Raw genomic sequence first — 25,296 nt, forward strand, 5'->3', positions numbered from 1 at the left:
GATTATTAAGATGTAGAACTTTTATAATATGTGCTGAACTGAAAAAGTCATGTTTGACCAAAATAGTCAAAATCGCGTTCCCAGCTACATATAATTATTACTTTTCGCAACATATCTAAATGTCTGAACGAAAATATTGATAAATACATACTGATACGTTCATCACTAAATTGGTCTCCCGATAATTTTCTTGTCCAATGAGAATTACATACAAGGTGCACCGATTCGACAATATACGTACTAACTTAAAAAAAACGCAGTTTATCCGGTACATTGCAAGCTTTACATATACACGAAATTAAAGTAGTAAGAAAGTTAGCCATCGTTAAAATGAGTTATCATATTATTGTAAACTTATTCAGATTTGTTTATTAAATGCTGGGAGTCTCGGTGTTCTAATTTTAGTTAACGTCAATTGCAGATAAATGTATAGGCTGTACATTTAAAGGTAGTATTGTAGATTAGGCCGAAAGGTATTTAATCGTCGCATGCAGAAAGAATAACCGTTGCAGATTCTTTCAGAAAAACAAAAGCTCATATTTGACGTCAAACGTGCTTTCTTTTTTAACATACATTATATTGTAAAGTTCAATAACGTGAACGTTTAAAGGGGCCTTTTCACAGATTTTGGCATTTTTTTTAACTTATTCATTAAATGCTTTATTTTGATAAATGTAAACATTGGATCATAAAAGCTCCAGTAAAAAATCAAGGAAAAAATTAAAAAAAGGAAAAGAACATTGCCCGGAGCAGGTTTCGAACCAGTGACCCCTGGAGTCCTGCCAGAGTCCTGAAGTAAAAACGCTTTAGCCTACTGAGCTATTCCGCCGTGTACACATTCGTGACGTATTTTATACGTTATATAAGCAATCTTCGTAGTTTCACAAAATTTAACGACAAAAACAGAACTCTCCAAATTATTCAATCGTTTCGCGTTGCAACGCTTTATAATTTTTAGGTTTTAAAATCTTCAAAAGATGCATATAATGGCTATATTAGAGCATGGTTAATGTTCAGTATTACTGTTTCCTCACAAATATCATAACTAAAACGAAAACTTACGAATCTGAAACAACTTTTTTCAATTTTGTCAATTTACCAACGCGTGAAAAGATCCCTTTAATGTAAGCCTAATAAAAGAACATGCACAACCCTTTATTTTAAAACGTAATACATATAGTTCAAATTGAATAGATTTTGAAGAGTACATTAAACAAACTAGAACACAAACAATGACAACGTTATTCCTGCAGTTATCAATGTAAATATGTACACGCCGGGTATGCGAATACTTCGTTGACGGATGGCACTTCATTAACAGAGAAGAACAAAAGCCACGCGCGAGAGGTGAGTTCTTCAGCTTTTTTGTATTTATGTTCTGTTTATTTGGTTTTTAGACACAGAACATCGTTTGGGTGATTAATGGTATAGCACTTCGTATTGCGAAGAAAGAAATTCGCGGAAAAACGGTGAATTATTAAAAAAACGATAAAATTCCATCGATAATCAGCATGAATTGAATGATCAGTACATATTTTAACAAAATAAACATACTTGGAAATAAATCAAGAACGTGCTTACTATTCGAAATAAAAGATCAATATATCCAGTAATGTTACAACATGTTACATTTTAGTTTACTAATGTATTTGAGAAAATTCAAATGTTTTAAGAGTCGCATGCACATTTTTCATCTGCACTTCGTTTACCGATCATCTAAAAAACAATGGCACTTCGTTTCCCGACATCTAGACACTTTTTTACAGATATAACACACTCGTTTTTTGTGAATCGCTGTGGAATACTGATAAAGTAAGCAGGCAATAAATAAAAATGTATGTACTTAGTACGCAAATAAAAAACGAATTACCGAAGCATGTTCTTATCCCTTTGAAATATGATTATGATTTGGTATAAATGTGAAAGATAAATGTTAAACAAATTGGCTATGTCTAATGAGTAAAATCTATATGACCATAAATTTACGTTCTAAACGGTTGATCTAAAGCATTTATCTTTATGTCCAAATGAAGGTACTAAGGCTATTTACTTATATATTAGATAGCATGTCATGAATAATCACTCTACTTAAACTGCCTCTCAGAGATTAACATCAGCAGCGATGCAGGTCCGAAATTCTATTGGAACTTTTTGGTTCAATGCCAGTAAACGAAAATAGCAATAAAAGAACGGGCGGGGTCGATTTAATCACACGACAGTGGTGTAAAAAGTTATGCATATCCGTCTTTGTTTTTAATATAAACACAACACATGCTGCATATGAAGTTGCATATAAGTGACACAATTATTTATTACAGGATGAGTGAATCGGAGCTTATGAATGTCGCCGACGGTTCGTTGTTGGGCATTAGTTTAGAAGAAGAATTGTGTACAAGCGAACGGTTCTCGTGTGGAATTTGTGAGGCCAGTTATGCTAGGAAAGCCTACTTGAAGCGTCATTTGAAGACACATGACTTAGTTTTGACCCCGCATGGCCCATGTTTGAACTTTGCCTATACATCATCAAGATACAACTTCTGACCAAGTTTGGTGAATATCTGATGAATACTACTTGAATTAGAGAGCGGACACCATGCTGAATGTTAAAAAACGCACCAAGTGACCCCGTGACCTAGTTTTTGGCCCGGCATGGCCCATGTTCAAACTTGGCCAAGACATCATCTTAATACAACTTCTGACCATGTTTGGCAAATATTGGATGAACACTACTTGAATTAGAGAGCGGACACCATGCTGAATGTTTAAAACGCACTAAGTGACCCCGTGACCTAGTTTTTGACCCGTCATGACCAATATTCAAACTTGACATAGACATCATCTAGATACCACTTCTGACCAAGTTTGGTGAAGATCGGATGAAAACCGAGAGAGCGGACACTTAATACGGACCGACCGACAGACAGACAAGTTCTATCCTATATAGCACCCTAAACTTCGTTTGTGCGGGTATACTAAGTACTGACTCCATAATATGACATTTACACATTTTATGTACGCATTCCTTTTTTTCCAGAATCAGTTGTTTTTACGATTTAATTTTACCCGTGTTTCTTTAAACTCAACTAATACAGTGATTTAGGGTCAGGTGAATCGCACTTCGAGCAAACGTTAGCGTTGCTTAAAGGGAAGTGCTCCCTATAAGCAGGGCTCAAAATTAAGGGAGTTTTACCATTCTCTTTTTAAATTTGTTGCTACGCATAAGTATCGTCTTGATGATTCGATTAAAATAAGCACAACCGACATAGGATTTTATGAAGAACAAATGTGTCTTTGCCTCATAAAGACCCCTTCACTACCGTTATCCAGAGCCCTGCTATAAGTAAAATTAAACACGATTGTGTTGATCCGCATTATCCGTTGTATTTTCATTTCTCTGAATCTCAAGTAACCAATAAAAAACAAGTTCATTATGTACACATTTATTTAATAATACATATTATCTTATTTGAAAATTGCAAGTATAAAAAACATAGTATAAAATAATAGTAATGTGATTTTTGAAAAATATATTTTCAAAATGTTTCGTATGAATAGCCATAATATAAATAAATGCATTTAAGGTAGAAGATAAAACTCAGTTATTAGAGTGCCCGCTTTGTTGAAAGTCTCCGTAATCTGAAGTGCCCTTTATCGGTAAACAAAGTGCCTGCAACTTTATGTATGCCACCTATTACAACATGCACTATCTTTGTTAATATTTCATTGAATACCATCCAAATTTCAGTATTTGAAGCACAGTGATTGCTCTACATGCTGGAATAGCAAACAATTTCGTGCAATAATTCTAAGTAGTTTTATTTTGTTAAAATGTTTACTGTTCATCCAGTTTATGCTGTTTTCAGATCGAATTTTCTATTTTTTGGGCAAAACGGTACCATTCTTCCGTGAAATTGTGTATTCCCAATACAAAAGGATACACCATTTATCAACTCTACCATGTGTTTTGTCTTAAAAACTAATCTTTAGGATATAACTTTAAATAAAACAGTGGAACTTACCTCTCGCGCGTGGCGTTTGTTGTTCTCTGTTAGTGAAGTGCCATCCGTCAACGAAGTATTCGCATACCCGGCGTGATGTAGGAATCACGAAACTGTAGACAAATGTCTTTGAGATAAATTCGTATTAATCCTTTAGTTATTTGAGGCAAGTGGCGAATAGCCTATACAATACATGACGACACAAACATGCAATAAAACATAACACGATTTTATATATGGTACCCGCCTTAAAACTTTGAATTCAAATTATTGTTTATACCGATTGAATAACACGCAAAACTTTAAACCTTAAACTTAAACACACGAGCCGCAAATTGTTAATATTGTTTGCTTTCGGGTGAATATTTACAGCGTCGTTCTATCGAAGCCTGTGTCTTCATATATCATGTAGCTGGATGTTGTGTGGAAAGTCACCCTCCCTTGAAGTTGAATTTTACAGAACTTGAAGTCAACTCGCTTGTCTGGTTCCCTTTCAAGGCGGACACGGATAGCATAAGGCGGGTCATACTGTATTTTACACCATCGGGCCTCGTGTTTTCATCGTGGAAAATCATTCACGTCATTTTGCAATACAAATCGATATTTTCAATATGAAACCCGCGGCGAGACACATGTTCACACCATAAACAGGTTTTGAACAAACTTAGCAGATAATAAATCTTCGCCTTTACATATTAAACAGTACACTTTTATAATTTGTGGTTTTAGAGCAGTACATAAATTAATATATTTATTTTAATACATATTTCAACATCAATCTATTCAAACTAGTGTAATAATGTGAACTTTCTTTGTTGAGAACTATACTTTGATGTTTTATTAAATATTAAATAAGAAAAAGCCAAATAATCGTTGTTTAAAAAAAGTAATATTATCAATAATAGCATACATCCTTGTCTAATGCAAAATATACATAGATTTAGGTATGTTAACTAATTTGAAAAAGAACAGTGGTTGGTTCAAAATTGTTCCAATGTTGGTCAAATATGCGTATTTACTTTATTTTCTCTAATTCTATTTATTCAAAGCAAAGAGTAGTTTTTTTTATAGATTCAATATAGTTTCATAAACATTGATGTGAGTCCAGTGAAAAAACTTCACAATGACACTACAATTTCATCGGTCGAGCTAAACTTGTCAAACGTGTCAACAACTTGTTCATTGATTAAAACCTGTACTTTCAGGACATCGATCGCCTGTTTATAGCATCTTTAAAACAACACGCGTAAATGTTTTGATAACCGATCTAAAATACAATTTAGAAATGTGCGTATGTAAGTGTAAGTGTGAAGGAATATGTAAAACATCTACGTTTTGCGTGAATATTTGGTAATGATGACATTTAAGTAATTCATGTTTGAGTGTTTGGTATTGTCAGTCATGTGGAACTCATATAAACGACTCTTAAATGTAATATATTGAATTTAATTAAACATCTCCAATTATGCTAACAATTTCCACAGTATGGTAAATTGAATTGTCCATGATATATATGAACATCTACACTTACAGTTATGCATTAATGAATTATGTGCAATGTTTCATTTCGCGATTAACGCCTACAATTATATTTGCAAAAGCATGTATTATAATGAATATTATTTTATTTTCTTCGTTGCATCTGAATGTCAGTTAGATGATAAGTTCAAATAAGTTCAAATAAGTTCAAATAACTGTTATTGACTGATATGAAGCTACCTCAAAAATTTGAGTTTTGGTGTATAGTCTTCTATCCCTTTAAAGGGGCCTTTTCACAGATTTTGGCATGTTTTGAAGTTTGTCATTAAATGATATTTATTGATAAATGTAAACATTAAATTTTAAAAGCTCCAGTAAAAATCAAAAATAAAATTTGAAAAAGGGAAAAAAAAAAGACCGCCGCACGGCTCGAACCAGTGACCCCCAGAATCCTGAAGTAAAAACGCATTAGCCAACTGAGCTATCCTGTCAAGCTTGCATAAAAAGCGTATTTTATACTTTATATAAGAAAAATTCGTAGTTTCACAAATTTAAACGACAGCAACAGAACTCTCCAAATTATTCAATCGTTTCGCGTTGCAACGCTTTATAATTTTTAGGTTTTTGAATCGTCAAAAGATGCAATTAATGGCTATATTAGACCATGGCGAATGTTTAGTAATATTGTTTCCTCACAAATATCATAACTAGACCGAAAATTTGCTAATCTGAAACAACTTTTTTCAATTTTGTCAATTTACCAAACCGTGAAAAGATACCTTTAAAACATTATTTTATGTTTGGGTAACCTTACACACTCTGACGGCCATCTGTTTTACAAATAGAACAACAATGAATTCTTCCACAATTGTCTTACAAATGTATTAATTGATTAGTTCGTTTTTCAACAGAAGTTGTGTACTTATTACAAAAAAAAACAAGAGCTGGATGACCAACGACACAAATAATTTACAAAGTTATTATTGCCCTATACTTATTTAACCGCAGCACAATATTCCAGTTCTATGTCAAAGACGATTTGCTATCCGATCAGATGTACTGCATCTACAAAAACAATAATTTTGAAAGAATATGTTCAAGCGGTTGATGAGAAAATATAGTACGTTATTGAAAGAAAGTTTTCTATACGAATTATATATAAATGCATCGTATGGATAAAAGATGAATCTGAAGAATATATGTGATTGTTTTATGTTTTCAGTTAAGTGAGAAAGTATATGTTTTCATAATGATTGTAGAAGACATAGCCGTGTTAAATATACAAATACGAGATTAAAATTATATATAATGTATTTTTTATATATACTCTAAGATATTATAAGCAATAACGGTTTTATTTAAATACATTGCTAGCCATATTTTGATTTTGATGAATTTGTAAATGTAAGCTCACAAGACATTCTGCATTAAATGCAATTCAATTTTTAAAAATGTAGTCCCTACTCAGACTTCTAAAACAATTATGTCATCACTAAGAAATTAAAAAAAACACTACAAAACACTAATATACACTCTTAGAAACTGAATAAGATATGTAATGGTATATAATTACCTATCTTCTGGCAAATCGAGTGGGATTTCCAGGCACCATCTCTGCACGTGATTTGAAAGTGGTCTGAGTATGTGTGTTGGCTAGCCAGGAATGCGTTATAACCAGGTTGACAATACACCAAAGCATGATTAAGAATTGGTTGGATCTTCATATGTTGAATGTTGGGTCCGATTGTTTCCCAGTGTTCGGGATAGTAGAGATCGACGCAACCTAAAACTGTATTTATTTGATATAAATATGTGCAAAGTACTATAATTAATATACTATAGCATTTGAAGTAGATGAATCTTCGCAGCTAAATATACGGAATGTTTATATTATAATGCGCCTGATAAAGGCAATACAACTTTAGGTCTCATAAAAGAACTGTTCAAGATAATGGAATAAACATATGCTATTCTTATTTAAGCATACGTTTAGCTTTACCTCGTTTGAAACGTGTTTAACATACACATATACCATTTTTATACACACGTTTTGGCTCCTATGAAAACAATGAAAAAAACATGGGCAGTATTATTGCAGCTATTTTACTGTTTGTTTGACATTTGTGAATATGTGATAATAATGAAATGTACTTTCAAATGCATGGCGAATGATTAAAGTAACACAGTGGCACGATACACTCCATCATAATATGTATATGTATATATTTGATGTATTTTGTTTTAATTAATTTGGGCGGACCGATAAAAAAAATTGCAGTTTTAGACAGTTTTAAAAATTTAGATTATTATCGAGATTAGATCAATACAATAACAAGATTAGCCCAGATCTGATCTGACGCCTTGAATATTTCGTAAAAAATATCAAGCTAAAATTCATTAACTTTTAAACATAATTCGCTTTTTTATGCACTTAAGCAAGTATAAAAAGAGAAATGAGCATACAACACAAGATAAACTTCTTATTCAATAATACATATGTTAAAACACATTCGAATGAGCAATCCAAAGTTCCGTATGAAATTGGCATAACATGTCGACAACTTTGTCGAAAGCAATGTGTTTAGTTTATTGTTATTTGATTTAATAAATAATTGTGTTAAACATTATATATGATATTTTATTACATAAAATAAAGCAGGCTGTTTTCTCTGTCGGTATTACCTGTGCTGTTGATGGTACTTGTTGAAGTCGACATCGTTGTTGCCGTTTGCTTTGTGGTAGGCATCCAGTTGTATGCAGTTGACGTAAATATTGGTGTGGCGGCTGACGTAGTAGCTACAACTCATAACGTGACTATTATTAACATAAGTGAACGTATCCGTCTTATATGTAGTGACTAAGAATCCCAACAGGTGACTGAAATGCTGGCGGTGTAAATTTAAGATAGATGAACTATTTTTACGTAATAGTTGCTTTTTAATTTTATATCTTAAAATAATACATCTGCATAGTTGCAATAAGTGTAACTTCACACATAATTTTGAAATGCAATTCTCAAGGAATAACGCACAAAAGAAGGAAACACTTCTTCAAGTTTCCTTTTAATCATACACATGATCAGCTTTAAACATAAATCAATTTATTTTGTATTTACAGTTTAAGATATAGCATTGGTTAACAATAACAAAACACTTGTCTAACGTTTCAAACTTGTTTGATTTTATTATTTTTAATTTGTTTAGCAGTCACATAAACAACCAAGCTATGTTATATGGAATTTTTACACCCATTATGTCTGCTTCTTCCTGTATTTGCGCGATGATTATCTGAGATATTAACTCTATGATTCTATATTCTCAAATCTTTTCTATAAAGAAGGAATGTAGTTGACAATTGTTAATAGTTTTATTTGATCGTTCGTCAAAAAGTTGTAATTCTGTTACTCTTGTATCTTCAATGCAATTGAGTAATTAAATAGTAATCAAATTGAATGCGTTTTAATTCCCTTTTATTATTGTTTAATTTGAGTTACAATGCTATGACGTTAAATTTTATTTACACTTAAATGTATTATGAATATTGCTGGGCCAAGTGTGAGGTTGAGCGCTCTATAACCAGGTTTAAACCCCCAATGCTTTGCATTGACCGTTCCAAGGCGGTGACCCCAGCTTTATTCATATTTTGTGTTTATGTTGGTTTGTATTTTGCTGTATTGTGCTGTTTTGTACTGTTTGGGCAATCGGTCACTTGCCTTAAATAAAGGACCATCTAATTGTTTTTAATGAAAATTCAATACTGTTCCAGCAGCTAGAATTTCACTTCCTTATATTGAAGTTATGAGTTATGAGTGAAGCTTTTGGTATTTGGTATAAAACAACATTTTCAAGTAAGAAAAGTGCTGCTTTAGGGAAGTCTGCATGTGCGTAGAAAAGTTTTAAAAATTTTGCCCATATTCGGCTAGGTTCTGACACATTTTTTGCGGCAACAGCTTTCTGATATATTTAACGATAACGATACTTAAATTAAAACACATACTTATACTGACAGATCATACTCATAATTATGTTGTGTATCAATTTATACTATGTAAATATTTTTTTGTTAAAGCAGACATATAATTCATTTTACCTAACACAGATGTTCAAGTGTACGGTATACAAATCTATCGGACGCACCGAATGGAAATACAGGTGTTAAGGAAAACGACATTTGACACCTAAGGTGAAGCCTAAGAACCTTGTGTAACCGGATAAAGACTGTTCATTCAAGCATTCATTCTTATGAACAGTATCAGTTATAAATATGCCGACCGATATTGCTAAAGAGAACCAGACTTCAGCAACTTGCATGACGAATCATAATATATAATATATATATATTATTGAATTTAAACTTATATACAGGAAATATATTTTGGGACCTCCCATCTTCACTCTAACATCGGCACTTCTTAAGAAAGTAAATTTAAATGTGCGGCTTTGAAAGTCATATGTTATTTATTATTTTGTGCGTGGGTCTCAAAAATGCACGAAGGCCAACACTGGCTAGCAATATATTATAAGTCTAGCATTTTAAATAAATTGAATTGTTCCATCACTGATGTTGCAGATCGCCTCAATTCAACTCCAATTACCAAACGAGAGGCATGTGGTTAAGTTCTCGCTGTGCATAACATACAATAATACACAAACGGAAGCTACGGACTCGATGTGGAATTGTAGGTTATTTTAAGGCAATGGAAAATCATATTTGCAGGACTGGCGGACTATGACAATATGTTACACTAGTAGCATTTTTTGCATCGAACCGATTGGCAAACTATATGTTCGAATATTCAATATGCATATTGTGTTTTGCAACATTGTACGTACACGAATATATATAAAGAGGCACGATCTTGACTCATAAATTGCATTCTTTTGTTGTGCAATAAACAAGCAGTTCGCTCAACATCCCAGTTCCAATGCGGGTGATTTAAGAAATAATCGACGTGTAAGCGTTGGTTTTTGCGGTGATAACCAACGGTTTGGAGTTCCGATGCGAATTAATTACACGTCGATTATTTCGATTCTTACGCGATTTCTTAATAAGTTATCCGCGATGTAAAGGTTATAAATGAGAATTATATTAACGGAACGTCCTCCACCTTTCCGCGAAAACGTGACGTCACCGCATCAATGCAAATCAAATGACGTTTATAAACAGTGCGCGGACAATCAAAGCTACGTCACTTGAAACAACCGTTGGTATATCGGGGTAATAGGTTTCCTGCCTGATGATTTAGCTGCCTTTCGTGTAATATTGTGTATAATTCTTAGTTGAACTATTTGCAACGCGTTTGTTCAACGTGTAAGAATTATCCTATTTTAAATAAGAATGGAATATGTTTGTAAACTTTAAATGACATTTTAAGATGTTTTGTTTAGTGTTTCTTAATAATTACATTTGCGTTTAGATTAATAAGGGATGATATATACCAAAGAAAAGGCAATTTCTGACTTTCGCTGAAAACAATGACATCGACCTTGACCGTAATCAAATTACGTTTCACAGCTTCGATGAGCCAGCCGTTACATTTACAATATTTGTCATTTAAGTACGAGTTGGACTACAGCGGGGTTTACTTATTCTTAAAAGTGTATATAGGGTTATCACACTCTTCGTGGTGCAATTGGCCCCGGGATTACCCCAGTTTTAATTGCGTGACACGTGATGTTCTTTTCCTGTAAAAGCTTACCTGCTTTACACGTATTTATGACAGTGGATGTGTTGGTTGTCTTTTGGTCGGTCCCATTCGGCAGAATTGAAAACATTGACATCTTACAATACAGGTGCATGACTAGGACAAAATTATGACAATTAGTAAACTTAAGCACGAATTAACCAAAAAAGAAATGAACGTAACCAACACGTTTAAAATCATCTTAAAATAACAATAACTATTTGTGAAGGAACATTTCATGAAAATGCACTTTCATTAAATTTTACTTTTACACCAGTTTTATGTCGATCTTTTTCATTATAAAAATGTGCATTTACTTTTCTTCCCATTGATTGTGAAGTACACCTCAAGTGCATCACATTTCCCATTTTCCTGGCACGTGATGGAGTTTTTTCCGAGTATCTCATAACCCATCTTTATGGTTTTAATAACATATTATCGGTTTATATATTGTAGCAGCAGCCACTTATACAAATACTAGCCAGCTAAAAGTGCTACACAAATACTACACAGCTCATAGCGCTAAACAATTATTACATAGCTGTTCGATTTATTACAATTATCAAACTAAAGCTGTTTTTTCACAATGTAACACAATTATATGGTAGGTTGATATGACTTATTACCTGTGTATTATTGCATGAGCCTTATCCACAACAATAAGTTTAATGGAAGTACCTTAAAGTGCAGACAGATGTATAATACAATAATTTCATTGCCATTTTAATAATGTCATTTTGAATGTCAATTCTATATTTGATAGTAAAATATTTGGTAACTACAATCAAAAGCAAGAAAGAATAAAGTGATAGATACCTTATATTTTGTACATCCTTAAAACATTGCATTGATGTGTATACACTGTTAAGAATGGAACTGGATAAAGACATAAACTATGTGCATATGTACCATTCCTAGACTGCAGCACATGTCAAGGAGGATATGAAAAAAGACATGGGGCATGATGATGGCTTGATTAGACTGTTAGTTGCAACTAGTGCTGCTGGCATGAGTGTTAAATGTAAAGGGGTAAATCTAAAATTGAAACAATCTCTTCTAGTTCAGAAATTTTAGCATTAAATTTGGAAACATTTTGTTGTGTTCATTTTCATCCTTTTTCGGCAATAAAATGGGATTAATCAGGTATGTCATCAGAGCTCCAAATATTTTTTTCAGCCCAGGCGTATTTCACTCATGAAATTTTAAATTGAGGAGTAAAAATAGAAATCCGATAATTTTAAGAAGCATTTATATTCAAAGGATCAGAATTAATAATATATTGTACATGTAGTGTTAACTCTCTATAACAAGCAGTCATGTACACAATAAAGCAATCCCTTTTGTTTTATTTAACAGTTTTTCTGTTTTATTTGCCCTTGGCTTTTAAGTGTCGTATATTTATATAGACATCAAATCATCGTCATCAAATTAAATCGAGCATGTTCGTTGTGATAATATTACAATAAGCAGCCAGTACTCTCTTTTTTCCGTCTTGATTTAGCAAGCCACTGTTTAGCACACAATATACAGCCACGATCAAAATCTAAGCTTGGCCAACAAGACTTGTTTAATATATGTGTATGTCGGCTGCCATTTAAAAAAGTGCTTGAAGAAAAAGGGTTTTCCATATTGCCACACAAGAGATGAACTGATAGCAAAAGTTATATGCTTGATGTTGGACGATTGGGGTTTTATCGAATGTGATGTCAAATGTTTTCACTGTAAGCGTATATCGATTCTCAACAATGCAGCGAGGAGTCCGTTGTGTAAACATCGGCTTTTATCATGGGCCAAAATTAAATGATCTGACTGAGGAGTAAATTAGGTCGGGAACCACATTCTAAACATAGATGGTAATGTCACTTATATAAACGGCTAATACGCATTGAAGTTGCACACGATGCGTAATCCGAATTTAGCCAGGATTTTTTAACTCAGCACAATTTTAAGTCATGCGTATTTTCTTTGTTTTCATGCGTATTTTACGCAAATACGCATCTTATCTGGCCCTCTGTATGTCATCTGACATACTGTTTAAACCTTTAAACATGTTGGTTGTTTGGGACATTTTCATATTATTTGTGTTTAAAAGAATGAAATACTTTTTATCAAAACACACTTGTTTATAGAAGTATCCAGTGGTTTAATTTAAAATCTTCACCTCCGAACTAAAATAACAATAGTTTACATCATGTTGTTTAGGTTGTTTAAACAAATTATTCAAAAGGGTAATTTGCCAATTTTAGCTTTAAATTGGATATAAAATGTTCAAAATCCCCTGTAATTATGATATCAAGCTTTCTGAAAAATGTCTATATAGGATACCAATCGGGATATTTAGAAGCATTATTCCCAAATGTATGATTGGATACTTTTATAACTGATTATCAAGCTTTATACACACATAGCAAATATTTGTTAATTTGTTTATCAGGTCCAGGTGACCGTTTCAACAAACATCATACTATAAATTTTAAACACAATACATATTTTAAGGAAACATCATTGCAAAATACCAAAGTATATCATTACGAATTTCAAGTAAATGTATTCATTTCATCAGTGTCTTACCGTCGGAACATGTTTTGCGTGGATATTCATCGACATCTTGTATAGTTTACTTTTCAAATTTTAGTCGTAAATTAAGATTGTCGTACGATATTTGATAAAACGACCCCCAGTGTTTTATAAGCTCCTTCTGGAATAATTACCAGTATGCGTTATAAAAAGCCCTATTATTGGGAACATGTTAATGCATTACTTTTTTATAACCAATTTTTAAATATTCTGGTAGTTTTACACCTTTCAAAGAATTGTGCGTTTAATTATTTCGTTCCGCGTGTTCAACATGTACTTCAACAAATCAAACCCAAAATAAAAATATTAACGATTTGTTTTTTTTTTAACATATATAAATTGAATGTTTCACTACATACATGTAAATATTAGAATTAAGGAGAACAAGAATGACAATTTTAACACATAACCGCACATGCGCCCATGTAGTATACTTCCGAATTATCACAATAAAATAATAATACAAGTTGCATCATTAAATATGCTAACATTGTTAAGGGACCCATCATGAACTGATAGGACATGTCAGTTGCATTGAAATGTAAAACTGTTATAGAAGTACTCTAATTTCATTTGATATTGGCAAAAAAAATCGTTTCACATTTTTAGCACTGAGTTCTGCATTAGCACAACGAATGTCAACACTTCCTGATACAGTACATATCATGCACAGTAAATATGATGCAGCAAGATACTGGATGAAACATCAGAGATAGGAAAATAAGAATCAAGAGTTTAATCTGCAATCACGTCACATGACCCATCACAAATCAGTTTACGCTAACAGTGCAGACACATGTTAACAATCAAAATAAGTGGGAATTTATTTATTCCATTTATGAATTTTAAGCTCAGAATAGTGAACAAACACACTACTTTTTGGAATTGTGAAGTAGCCCGAAATTGGTGCAAACAGCATAAAACCAGAACAGCCTGCGAAAAACTCGCAGTCGGGTCAGGTTTTATGCTGTTTGCTGCTCATCATGTACCTATGGGTTGGAAATGAAGCCTTTAAGACTTGAATCTAGTAAGAAAGGTTTCTAATTTAATGTAACTTTGTAAGGTTCTACTAGATGCGTCAAAATGCGTATCTAAGTGATAAGGGTGAAAGAATCCTGACTCAGAGTAATATTATCATTTAATGGACAATTTAAAGATGGTAAAGCTGCCAACAACCTACCGTGACAGACTGCATCTACAGCTGGGGACCATGCCTGGGTCTCATTGGAGGTTTCTACGCATGTGTAGGTAGCGGTTCCCTGCAGCTGACCCACTCTGCAGCTGGTTATCGTGGTCGTGGTTCCCAACGTGTAATCATAGTTTGTCTTCCTGGACCGGGGCACGTCAAGTATGCCACATGACCTCACTACAGGTTGTATTGCAATAGATGTCAAGAACTTAACAAAATTGAACAAGAGCTGTCCCAAGACGTTTGCTCGACCACACTTCTAGTTGATAGTATTACATATACCTTGTATATGCCTTCTAATATAATTACCACAGGGGCATATTTGAAGTTGACAATATGTGGTTGTCATAAGGTATATATTAACTAAAAGATGAAGATCTCTAAAATTTTATCAACAAATTTGACAATGTCCAAGAATTAGATTTTTATTTTTGTTTCGTTATGAGCTTTGGTCTGTCAACTCGCATAATGATCTTCAAAACATTTGTGAATATCAGTCATAATTACAGAGATATTTAGTTGTTGCACGCACATCTTACCTTCATTTCATATTTCATGCATACCTTAACTTGACGTTCCTAAGTATAACAGGGGTGCATATTTCTTCTTAAACGCTTGTCACAGTTAAAATCTTGATGAGTGATTGTTCATGAACAACCAGAACTTGTCAATTCAATTTATGCACTATATAGAGATATGGAGTAGTAGCACACTAATGTTAACAAGAATTGTGTACGTACAAAAAGAGGCATAATTCTGCTATATTGCAGGTCAGAGTTATGGAACTTGGTCTGGGACCCTTACAATCACCCAAACACATGTGTGAAGTTGCAAATAAATACCTGTAGAAGGAACAGTGATAATGGAGATTGTAAGCTTCCGCAGTCAAATATGCTGCCAGTTTGGTGAGTAGTATAGCTTGGATTAATTGGTGAATAATCAATATGAAAATAATAAATGTCTTTTTCCTAGTCTATTGACATACATTTTACCTAACAAAACTACTTTCTTCTTCCATACTCATAAGGTAACAGCAAAATCGTAGTTCCAATTGTTTGTTAGATTGTGCATTACATTAAAAAAAATTATCAGCATGAACAACGTCAATTAATTGCAAAAAATATCATTATAAAGACTGTTATGACTAGATTGTAACATAGTCTTAGCTAAATGTCTCAAAACATATGTACCAAAAACTCAACAAAGTTGAATTAAGCACCTGGACCACAAAAAAAGCTTTTTAAAGGCAAAACCTTACTTATAATGCATTATCATACACACACATAAAATTATTGAAGATATTTTCTTTAGAATGATAACATACACAGTATCGTGCTTTTGTAAATATATCCACACTATCCACACATGGTAACCCTTTGTTAATATTGCAAAAAGAAAAAAACAACAACACTTGGCTTACCAGTTTGCAAGTTGTTGTGAAGGGAAGCATATCGTTCTGCTGCTTGAATGCTGCTCCTGGCTATAGCCTCGGATCCGGTGTGCCTGCCAAGGTCAAGGTAAAAAATGTGTTCAAATAGAAAAACTGAACTTAATTGTTGACAAATGAAGTCAAAGATTACTCATCATTATTTGTTTCTTTAGTGGTCCTCAGCAACAGTTCTATGGTTTGACGCATGATTTTGATCATTACGCTTGTTTAACAATTTGTCATCTGCTTAGAAGTAAAAAATAACGATGTATGCAAAGAAAAAATAACAGATACATGTTTGGGACATTCTGGGAGAAAATGGGACGTACAGAATGTATGCCTGTGGATATTATTAATATTTAAACAAAACAGAACTTTAGCCAAACAATATTACCTTGAGATCATTTATGCCTTGCTCTGGAAAAACAGGGCTTAATGCATGTGTGTAGTGTTTTTCTAAGTTAGCCTTTGCAGTCGGCACAGGCTAATCAGGTATGAGACTTTCCGCGTGTATGGTATTTTTCATGTGATGAAAGTCTCTTCTTAGCGAACATCGAGTTTAAAAGAGTGATGTCCCTGATAAACCTTTGCACACTTTACAGCCTAATCTGGGATGGCACTAAAAGCACATTTATTTGACCTTGATTTTCCAAGATGCCGCTCATTTTAATTCCAGTAACTATAGTCATAGATTCACTCCTGGTTCTGTTTGCAGAAGATTGGATTGTCTGTGTTCAGAGGGGCTGGCTCAACATTGACTGGTCCCAGCAGGGAGTGGTTGGCAGGCAAGAGGGTTCGGAACAGGCTACCATTCTCCTGCACAGCCCCTTACAGAATAGAACATACATGCTTGTAAATGAAGGGTGTGGGTTTGTTAAACAATCATAAGTAAAATATGCTCTGGCTGTTATTGAATACCAATCGTACACGTCATTACTTACATATGTCAGCATAAAATAAAAAAATACATGTGGTAATAAAATTAGAACAAACAATAAATGCATGTTAGGTAATATTTTGATAGTTAAATAAATGATGTCATTTATAAGTATGTTATATCTTGCACTGATTTATACAGAGTTATATAGTTTAAGTATAAAAAGGAGATTTGTTGTTTTTTGTTAATTATCAATTTTGATTCATGAGTGATTAGAGAAAATGGAGCACTTGCAAAAATGTATTTTTTTCTATGATCATGTGAGGATACAAAATCAAAACAAACGATTATTATGCATTTACACCTTTTGTTGAAATAAAAGGGCTAAATCTAAATGTTTGAAACAGTGAATTACCAATTTTAAATCACTAATTTCACTTTTAACCCCAGAAAAGAATACCAGTATAATACATGTCTGGATTTAATGATTTCAACAAAAACAAGAGCTCGGCGGTCGGAGACAGATGCCCTCAAAATAGGACCTTGACACAGGAATTATTTGCAACAAAACTGATCATACGACTTAATCTTACCATATTAGTGTGACTTAGCCACTAAAATGAGTTCTTAGCTGACAAAGAATTATTCACTTCTGTTAAATCATCGTTATAGTAATTGGGTTGAGAATATTAAAGTATTATAACTAGTGATGTCACGATTATCGAATGAAATCGATTATTGATTGTTAGATGAGAAAGTCTTATTGTGACAGTGACCTTGACCTTTGACCTAGTGACCACATTTTCAATAGTGATCATCTACTGTCCGGGGCAAATAAACATGGGGAATATCTAGCCAATCGGTGAATCAGTTAACAAGTTGTTGGTCGGGAAAGATTTCACACTTAGTGTGTCAGTGACCTTGACCTTTGATATAGTGACCCAAATTTCAATAAGGCCCATATACTGTTAAACACCAATGAACATGGGAAATATCAAGCCAATCGGTCAATCTGTTCATAAGTAATTGATTGGAAACAATTTTCATTCTTTGTGTAATAATTACCTTGACATTTGACAGAGTGACCCCAATTTGAATAGGGGTCATCTACTAGCAAAGGCCAATACACATGAGAAGTATCAAGCCAATTACTCAATCCGTTTGCAAGTAATTGATCGGAAACAAACTGGTCTATCGAAAGACCGATCGACTGTCATCCAGCAAAACAATATACACCCTCTTCTTCAAAAAGGTGCATACAAATGGTCAGTAGCTTGAAAACTCAAGTAAGGTACTTACATGCAAGCTGGAATTTGTTGTATTCATCAGATGCACGGAGATACATCATGTTAATTGCTGTTCCATTTGGCAAGAGCATGCGTCCAGAAAGAGTTCCGAACAGACCCAAGACATTATTCTGTAAGGCAAGAGGAATATCAATCGCTTGCAAAACAATTTATTGTTAAAGCTATTTTACAAACATTTAGCTATTAAAAGTTTACTGCAGAGGGCAATAACATATTTACTCCATTTACCCTTTTGCACATGCAATCTCTCGATAAATTGAATAATTTGGTTTGCCCAAATTCAAACTTAGGATCATTTATAAAAGATTATACAGTATCTAAAATATATTTACTCATGACATAGGTAATGACGTCTCAAGACTAAGTAGAGTTGTCACAGTAGTTATAAATATCTCTATAATGACTTATCACAATATCAAGAACTTTGTTATAATAATGTTACCGAAATGTGGGGAAACAAAGTTCTTGATTTTTATAATTTTGGAAAATCAAAATTGCGCATGCATAACATGGTATCATAAATAGCACGGCATTCAAGTTTCTTTTAAATGCTGGCTCTAATTAGAAAGTGTATTATACTATTTTGTTGTTTTGTATAGAAGACATACACTAAGACATATGGATGGAAAGATGTCTTTGGTATCCTAAATCCCTATATCTTGTTTGGGTAACAAATGATACAAAACAATTGTTTTAATGCACACAAAAACTTGCAAAGTAAATAAAACTCTATAAATCTTAAATAGAAATGTTTCCATTTACAGTCAAACGTAGAAAGTGGTCCACAAACAATGAGACTCACATAACATCCCATACTTGTTAAAATGACACCTCCTGGAAGGTGGCTACAGTGGATCGCGTCCTACCGTGATGCAAACTTATAACCACAGCTACTATTTAAAGATTTTAACATTTTGCCACTTTGTAGGTACATTTTTAGGAATATTTATGTGTTATATCTGTATTTAAAATATATGAGCCATGCTCTGTGAAAAGGGGGTTTAATGCATGTGCGTAAAGTGTCGTCAGGGACGATACTTTCCGCTTTTATAATATTTTCTGTTTAAAGAAAGTCTCTTGTTAGCAAAAATCCAGTTTTGCAGAAAGTGTTTTCCTTGGTCAGCAGTTGGGGACTGCACAGGCTAATCTGGGACGACACTTTTCGCCAATGCATTAAACGGTAAACCCCCTTTTCAAAGAGCATGGCCCGTATTTCATTTGTGTTTTAAAATATGAACAAATAATTGTATGATATTCAGGTTGACATCATTAGTAAAGATTATATCCTCTCGATATGAAGTGTAAATTTAAGACGCTTTTCAATAAACAAAAAGGTGTCAGAATGACACAAAATTATACAAATTATCAGTTGTGTAGGTCTAATGATGGAACTGCTATCATTCGGAAATGCGGTATTGGATCGTGTCTATTCAGATCCAAAGCTAGCATTGATAAGGAGCTGTCCACTTGGGTTTTGCCAGATTGAGTATAACATCGATGAACATATTCATACTTTTTGTTTCAATAAAAAGGGAATTCTGCGAACATAAGACCTCACCGTCCGCAATTTATATTTTGCAAAATGTGAACCCCACCAATATAAATCGCAGAAATTCAACAGTAAAATAGAGACAAAATGTGAATACAATATATTTACAACATGGTTTTCATCTTAATTGTTTTTGGATCTAGTCTGCAACCAATTATGATTTTGAAGCCATTATGTTGTGATTGAATGTCTGTTGTTGTTGTTGTGTTCATTGTTTATTTCAATGAACGTCTATTATTGTCACCTTTTGTCAGACAATTTGATAAATCAGCCTGTATTAATCAAACTAGACCTGCATACATGTACATACAAATGCTCTGGGCACCATGAGGTCTATCTGGAGAGTGTTGGCAGGCTCTGCAATCTGGAAGCCAATACCATTGGAGAGCAGCACAGTGAAGTTGGACTGCTCATTGCGGTCGTCCGTGTTCACTATGGCCACGCCTGCACATACACATATTGGAATGTCAGTCATTTTCAATATTGGATTGTTTGATTTCTTTATTTTGATATTTTGGTATAAGTTAAATATACATCTGTTGGATGAATATTGACTATTTTGTTTAAGACACCATCCATTTCTAGAAACCCATTATTTGAAAAAGCACATATCTCCTTTCAGAAATTAAGGCATGCTTTTCATAAGTAATTATATCATAAAAGAATTTTAAAGAAATTTAAAGTAGCACTACCATTATTCATAAACATATAGTGAGATTTATAGTCCACTAACAAAACAATGAGGTATTCTTACCCTTATAATCTTGCCAGAACAGTGATTTCTCGTTGAACGCTATGTTCTGTCCGTTGACTCGCACGTTGAGATGCTGAGTGCTGCGGTCATAGTCAGGACCTCGTAGCTGAATCTCCACACGGTCTTACGTCCATTTGTCCTGAACAGCAATCCCCACGAGAGTAACAATGTCCAAAATAGTATGACTGTCTGAAAATGGAAGGACCATTGAGGCTTTTATGTATCTCATGGAAATTGAGCCATCTGACCTTTTTGGGGGGTTAACATAGCCCCAGCCCCAGCCCCGCCCAAAAAACAATAACAAATTGTTTGCATTTGAAGGAAAATAGCATAGTTAGTTTTTTTGCGGGGGGATGAGGGTATAATGTTATTTGTGGAATTTATAGGTGGGTAGGAAACAGCATAGTTTGAAGCATTGTTGGAAAATAGCAGAGAAATGAAATATCAGGGGTTTAAAGATAAATTTGATGGTTAACCTGCTTTATTTTAGAAGACAACACTAAAATATCATTTCCTCTATAGAAAGAAAACATGCCTGTGTGTAAAGGAATGTTTAGTTTATATAAGGTTGGAATGTATATGTAAGTAGGTAAAAGTTTACAGTTGGTTCTAACATATTTTGTATGTACAAACAAATACATTAAACTGACTTAAACTTAGGCATATACAAAATACCTTCAAAACTATAACTAAGAAGGTCATTGACACAAATATATGCCTTTCGTTAAAAAAAACAACGCATCTCATTTGATGCCACTAGCTTTCTTTGGCCATATTGTGTTGATAACATTCTTGAATAATTACATCAATAATAAATGCAATAATGCTATGTGCATATAGACGAATACGTTGAATTTTAGTGCAGTCAATTGTCTCATAACAACTGAAGGAAACAATGTGCCCCCAAACAGTCTGTAACAAACATTTACATATCGTTTTCTTGACAATTGGCAATATTTTGTCATTGACAATTGGTAATATATAAAACATTTATATTCCTCATCTTTGAACGCATTTTATGCATCTTTTCACACTCTTTTGATTGGTTTGTGTGCTATTTGTAAGAAGTTATGTGAACAATTGATCATAAGTATAAGTTAGTCTGAGTAACAGAGAAAAAACACAAAATGTTCCATTCAAGTATAACGAAAAGGCAATAACTCTGAAGTGTATTAGGTAATAAGGCTGGTATCAAACTTGACCTCCATTTTGCAGAGTTTGGTGAACATTTTATGAAAACCACATGAGTAAGAGAGCAGAAAATGAAAATGTATTTTTTGTTAACAAAGGGCAAAAACGTCGAAAACCTGATGTGAATTTGCTGGTTATCAAAGTTGGTTATGATTTTATGTCAGAAAGTTAGGAAAAGAATGACTATCAACTGTATGATATTAGAGAACACAATATGTGCATTCTGGTATGAATGGTATGAATAAAACGCAATAATTGGTTTGGTTATTTAGCTTGGTCTTAATGTTATGTTAACAAACTCCAGAAAGTTTGGTGAAGATTCTATGCAAAATGTACAGCTTAGAGAGCAGAGACAATGAATACACCATCCGCCAGCGCATCCATTAAGGCTGATCCTGTAAAACGTCCCAACAAGAGACAGGCGTTTAACTAAAAAGTGATGAATACAAACCCTTATATTTAATTAGTATAGCATTATAATTATATATATATAGTGTAACTTTTACTTTAAGAAAAAAGTTAAATGTGATAAAAAAACATTAGACCAAGCCAGGATGCAATCAAAATGAGAATGAAAACAGTAAATATTCGTTATTTAAAAGTAATCAAAAACATTTTCATCTGGTTTATGCCGCAGGCGCTCGATGGCAATGAATCAATGATCGACAATCCGTTGGGACTTTTTGTGAAATGCAGCTGCAGCCGTGATTGTTATACACCTGTGTATATAGATATTGACAATATCTATATACATAGTCGAACTATCTGTTTTGTTGTTTTAGTATGTGTAAGCATTATAATAAACAGGTTTATAAAAATCACAGCTGCAGCTTCATTTTCAAAAAGTCACAACGGTTAGTCGATTATTGAGTCTTTGCCATCGAGCGCCTGTGGTACATGCATTATAGGTTATTTATAACATATGCAACTTGTAAAATCTCAATTTAAATACATTCATGGTTCTTAACAATTTCTGCTTTAATGTCACAATTATTGAAGGGTTTTGTCTATAGTATTTCAAACATGAATATTAAGACATCAGTATACCTGTCTTTTTTGTTGGGTATGGATTCCTATTAAAGCGCCCCTGGATTTATGTGTTTCCACTCCTGAAGAGAACGTCATCACCTGGTCCATACATACGCCGCGGTGATACCCCACTAAATGTCATTACATGACCTTGACCGTAAACACTGGCTGTGAAGCAGAAATTATTCATATTTCATGACTGTTTATATTTTAATAGGCATGCATTTAATTGAGCGAAATAATACCCCGTTTGCTACCAACTTTAAATTAAAAATCTTAAAATGTCAATGTAAGTATGACTACATGTTTTACAAAAACAACATTTACATCTTTTGTACATCATATATAAAACAGAGAAATATAAGCATGCAATTTACAATTCAAAAGATTTGTTTAAAAATGACAGCATAACAGAGACAAATTTAACACAAATCAAAAATTACCAGGTATTGGTGGGTTGTTGCCGGCACAGTTTTGTGTAGGCCTCTGATCCATGTAGTAATCACATGAGTTGTACCCAGTCCAAAGGCAGCAATAGTAGAATGTAACCACATCTTCCAGCCAGTGGGAAAGGCTGGGAACATAAAACTTTTTTCCATAGGGGGCTGCCCCCCCCCCAATCGTGCCTTTTATCCGGCGTACTGCCCTGGAACGTGTCCTCTGCGTAGATCAGAAGTCCTGTACTACTGTAACAGCACTGGTTGCAAGCTCCGTGACTAGAATTAAAAGAGTTTTAGATATGATTTTATTTTATTTGACCTTGCTTTGGGAAAACAGTGCCTTAAGAATCTGCATGAAGTGTAATTCTACTCTTTTTGTTATTTTTGGTTTCATTGATGTCTATTCTTAGAAAAAATTAAGTTTAGACAAAAAGTGCGGACGTAACATTCTTATCTGAGACGACACTTTTCACAAAAGAAACTTCCATGACACAAACATTTACAAACCCATAACACAAGTGAAAACTGTAAACAATAAAAAAGGAGCCATCACTCTGGTTGTGTCTGAAAATAAGAAAACCAAAATAAAGATGCACAGGTTCACACGCTTTTTAAAAATGTTTGTTAAGTTTAAGCCTCTAGTAGCGATACTTAAATTAACGCCTGACATAATATACAATTCAACATATTGCAAAGAAGGGCCCATAACTCCAATTGTGACAAAAACATCCATAACAAAAAATAGAGTTGCTTAACTTCACAAATTTGATAATATTTTTTGTAGGTTTTAGCCCTTAAGCAAAAATACCATTTGAGTTACATGCAACACAAGTGAACGTATGATTTTTTTAAAATTAATGGAACTTTAACTCCAGTTGAAGGACTTTTTTTCTGTTTTTGTTTAGTGACCTTAGCCCCCCCCCCCCAATTTTGTAAAAACGGTTCAAAGTTGTGAAAAAATGAGTAGCCAATTTTCTAAAATTGTGAAAATTAAAGTCGCATACTTTCAGTCGCGAATTTCTCAAAATTGTGAAAAACGGTCATTATAACAGAAGGAAAAATAAACCTGAGTTGTATTGCCAAAAAAAGCAAACCAACATATAGAGATCTGCAACTTCACATGCTGATTAGTAAGTTTGTAAAGTTTCAGCCATAAAGCAGCACTACTTTTTAAGTTACACAGTTCACAAGTCCAGTTGCGTGGAAAACATCCAAACCAAATAATAGTGGTGCTAACAGCAAATGCTTCTTTATATGGTTGTACAGTTTTCGCTCTCTAGCAGAAATACTATTTAAATTACACGTGACATAAATTGTGATGTTTCAATTAAAAAAAGGGGTCATTACTACATTTATGAAAAAACACATCTAAATATGGAGGTATGCACGCACAGATGCTGGTTAATAATTATATTATTATATGTTCTGCATTCTCACATCAATTCTTTGTATGCCCATTAACAATCTAACTGAAGAACGGATAGACGAACGGATGGGAAAGTGGAAATCTATATGCCTCCCCCTCTAAAGGTTGGGGCGTAAAAAACCTGATGAATTTTTATAACAAGTTGTAAATGCGAAATATTTCACATGGTTTCCACCTACACTGGCTGCACAGCTCTCACACAGTGGACTGCTGTAGTGTGGTAGAAGCAGTTGTTTGGATTTTTTGCATTCTGAAGGTTGCACGAACCGTCTGGCTGCCATCGGCCAAAATCAGAGACAGCCTGAGTCAGCGAGCAAGGGCAGTTCAGCAAGTCATCCAGCCAGCTCATATCCTGAATATACCAGAAT

The 25,296-nt window shown here is 33.7% G+C and overlaps 1 protein-coding gene across 1 annotated transcript in view; it reads right to left on the reverse strand.

Moving 5' to 3' along the window:
- Window positions 1-1,140: 1,140 nt before the first annotated feature.
- The window catches only part of LOC127852371 (sushi domain-containing protein 2-like), a 34,009-nt gene continuing 9,853 nt past the window's right edge, over window positions 1,141-25,296 (reverse strand). The window contains 13 exon segments of the mRNA XM_052386331.1: window positions 1,141-6,542; window positions 7,051-7,266; window positions 8,160-8,279; window positions 14,918-15,103; window positions 16,347-16,429; window positions 17,053-17,182; window positions 18,532-18,649; window positions 20,399-20,532; window positions 20,843-20,965; window positions 23,162-23,230; window positions 23,506-23,674; window positions 23,676-23,778; window positions 25,108-25,280. Of these exon segments, the coding sequence (XP_052242291.1) occupies window positions 6,520-6,542; window positions 7,051-7,266; window positions 8,160-8,279; window positions 14,918-15,103; window positions 16,347-16,429; window positions 17,053-17,182; window positions 18,532-18,649; window positions 20,399-20,532; window positions 20,843-20,965; window positions 23,162-23,230; window positions 23,506-23,674; window positions 23,676-23,778; window positions 25,108-25,280 (1,647 nt within the window). The 3' untranslated portion in view covers window positions 1,141-6,519.

This window comes from Dreissena polymorpha, chromosome 12 (genome assembly GCF_020536995.1).
Source record: "Dreissena polymorpha isolate Duluth1 chromosome 12, UMN_Dpol_1.0, whole genome shotgun sequence".
NCBI classification, from domain to species: domain Eukaryota; kingdom Metazoa; phylum Mollusca; class Bivalvia; order Myida; family Dreissenidae; genus Dreissena; species Dreissena polymorpha.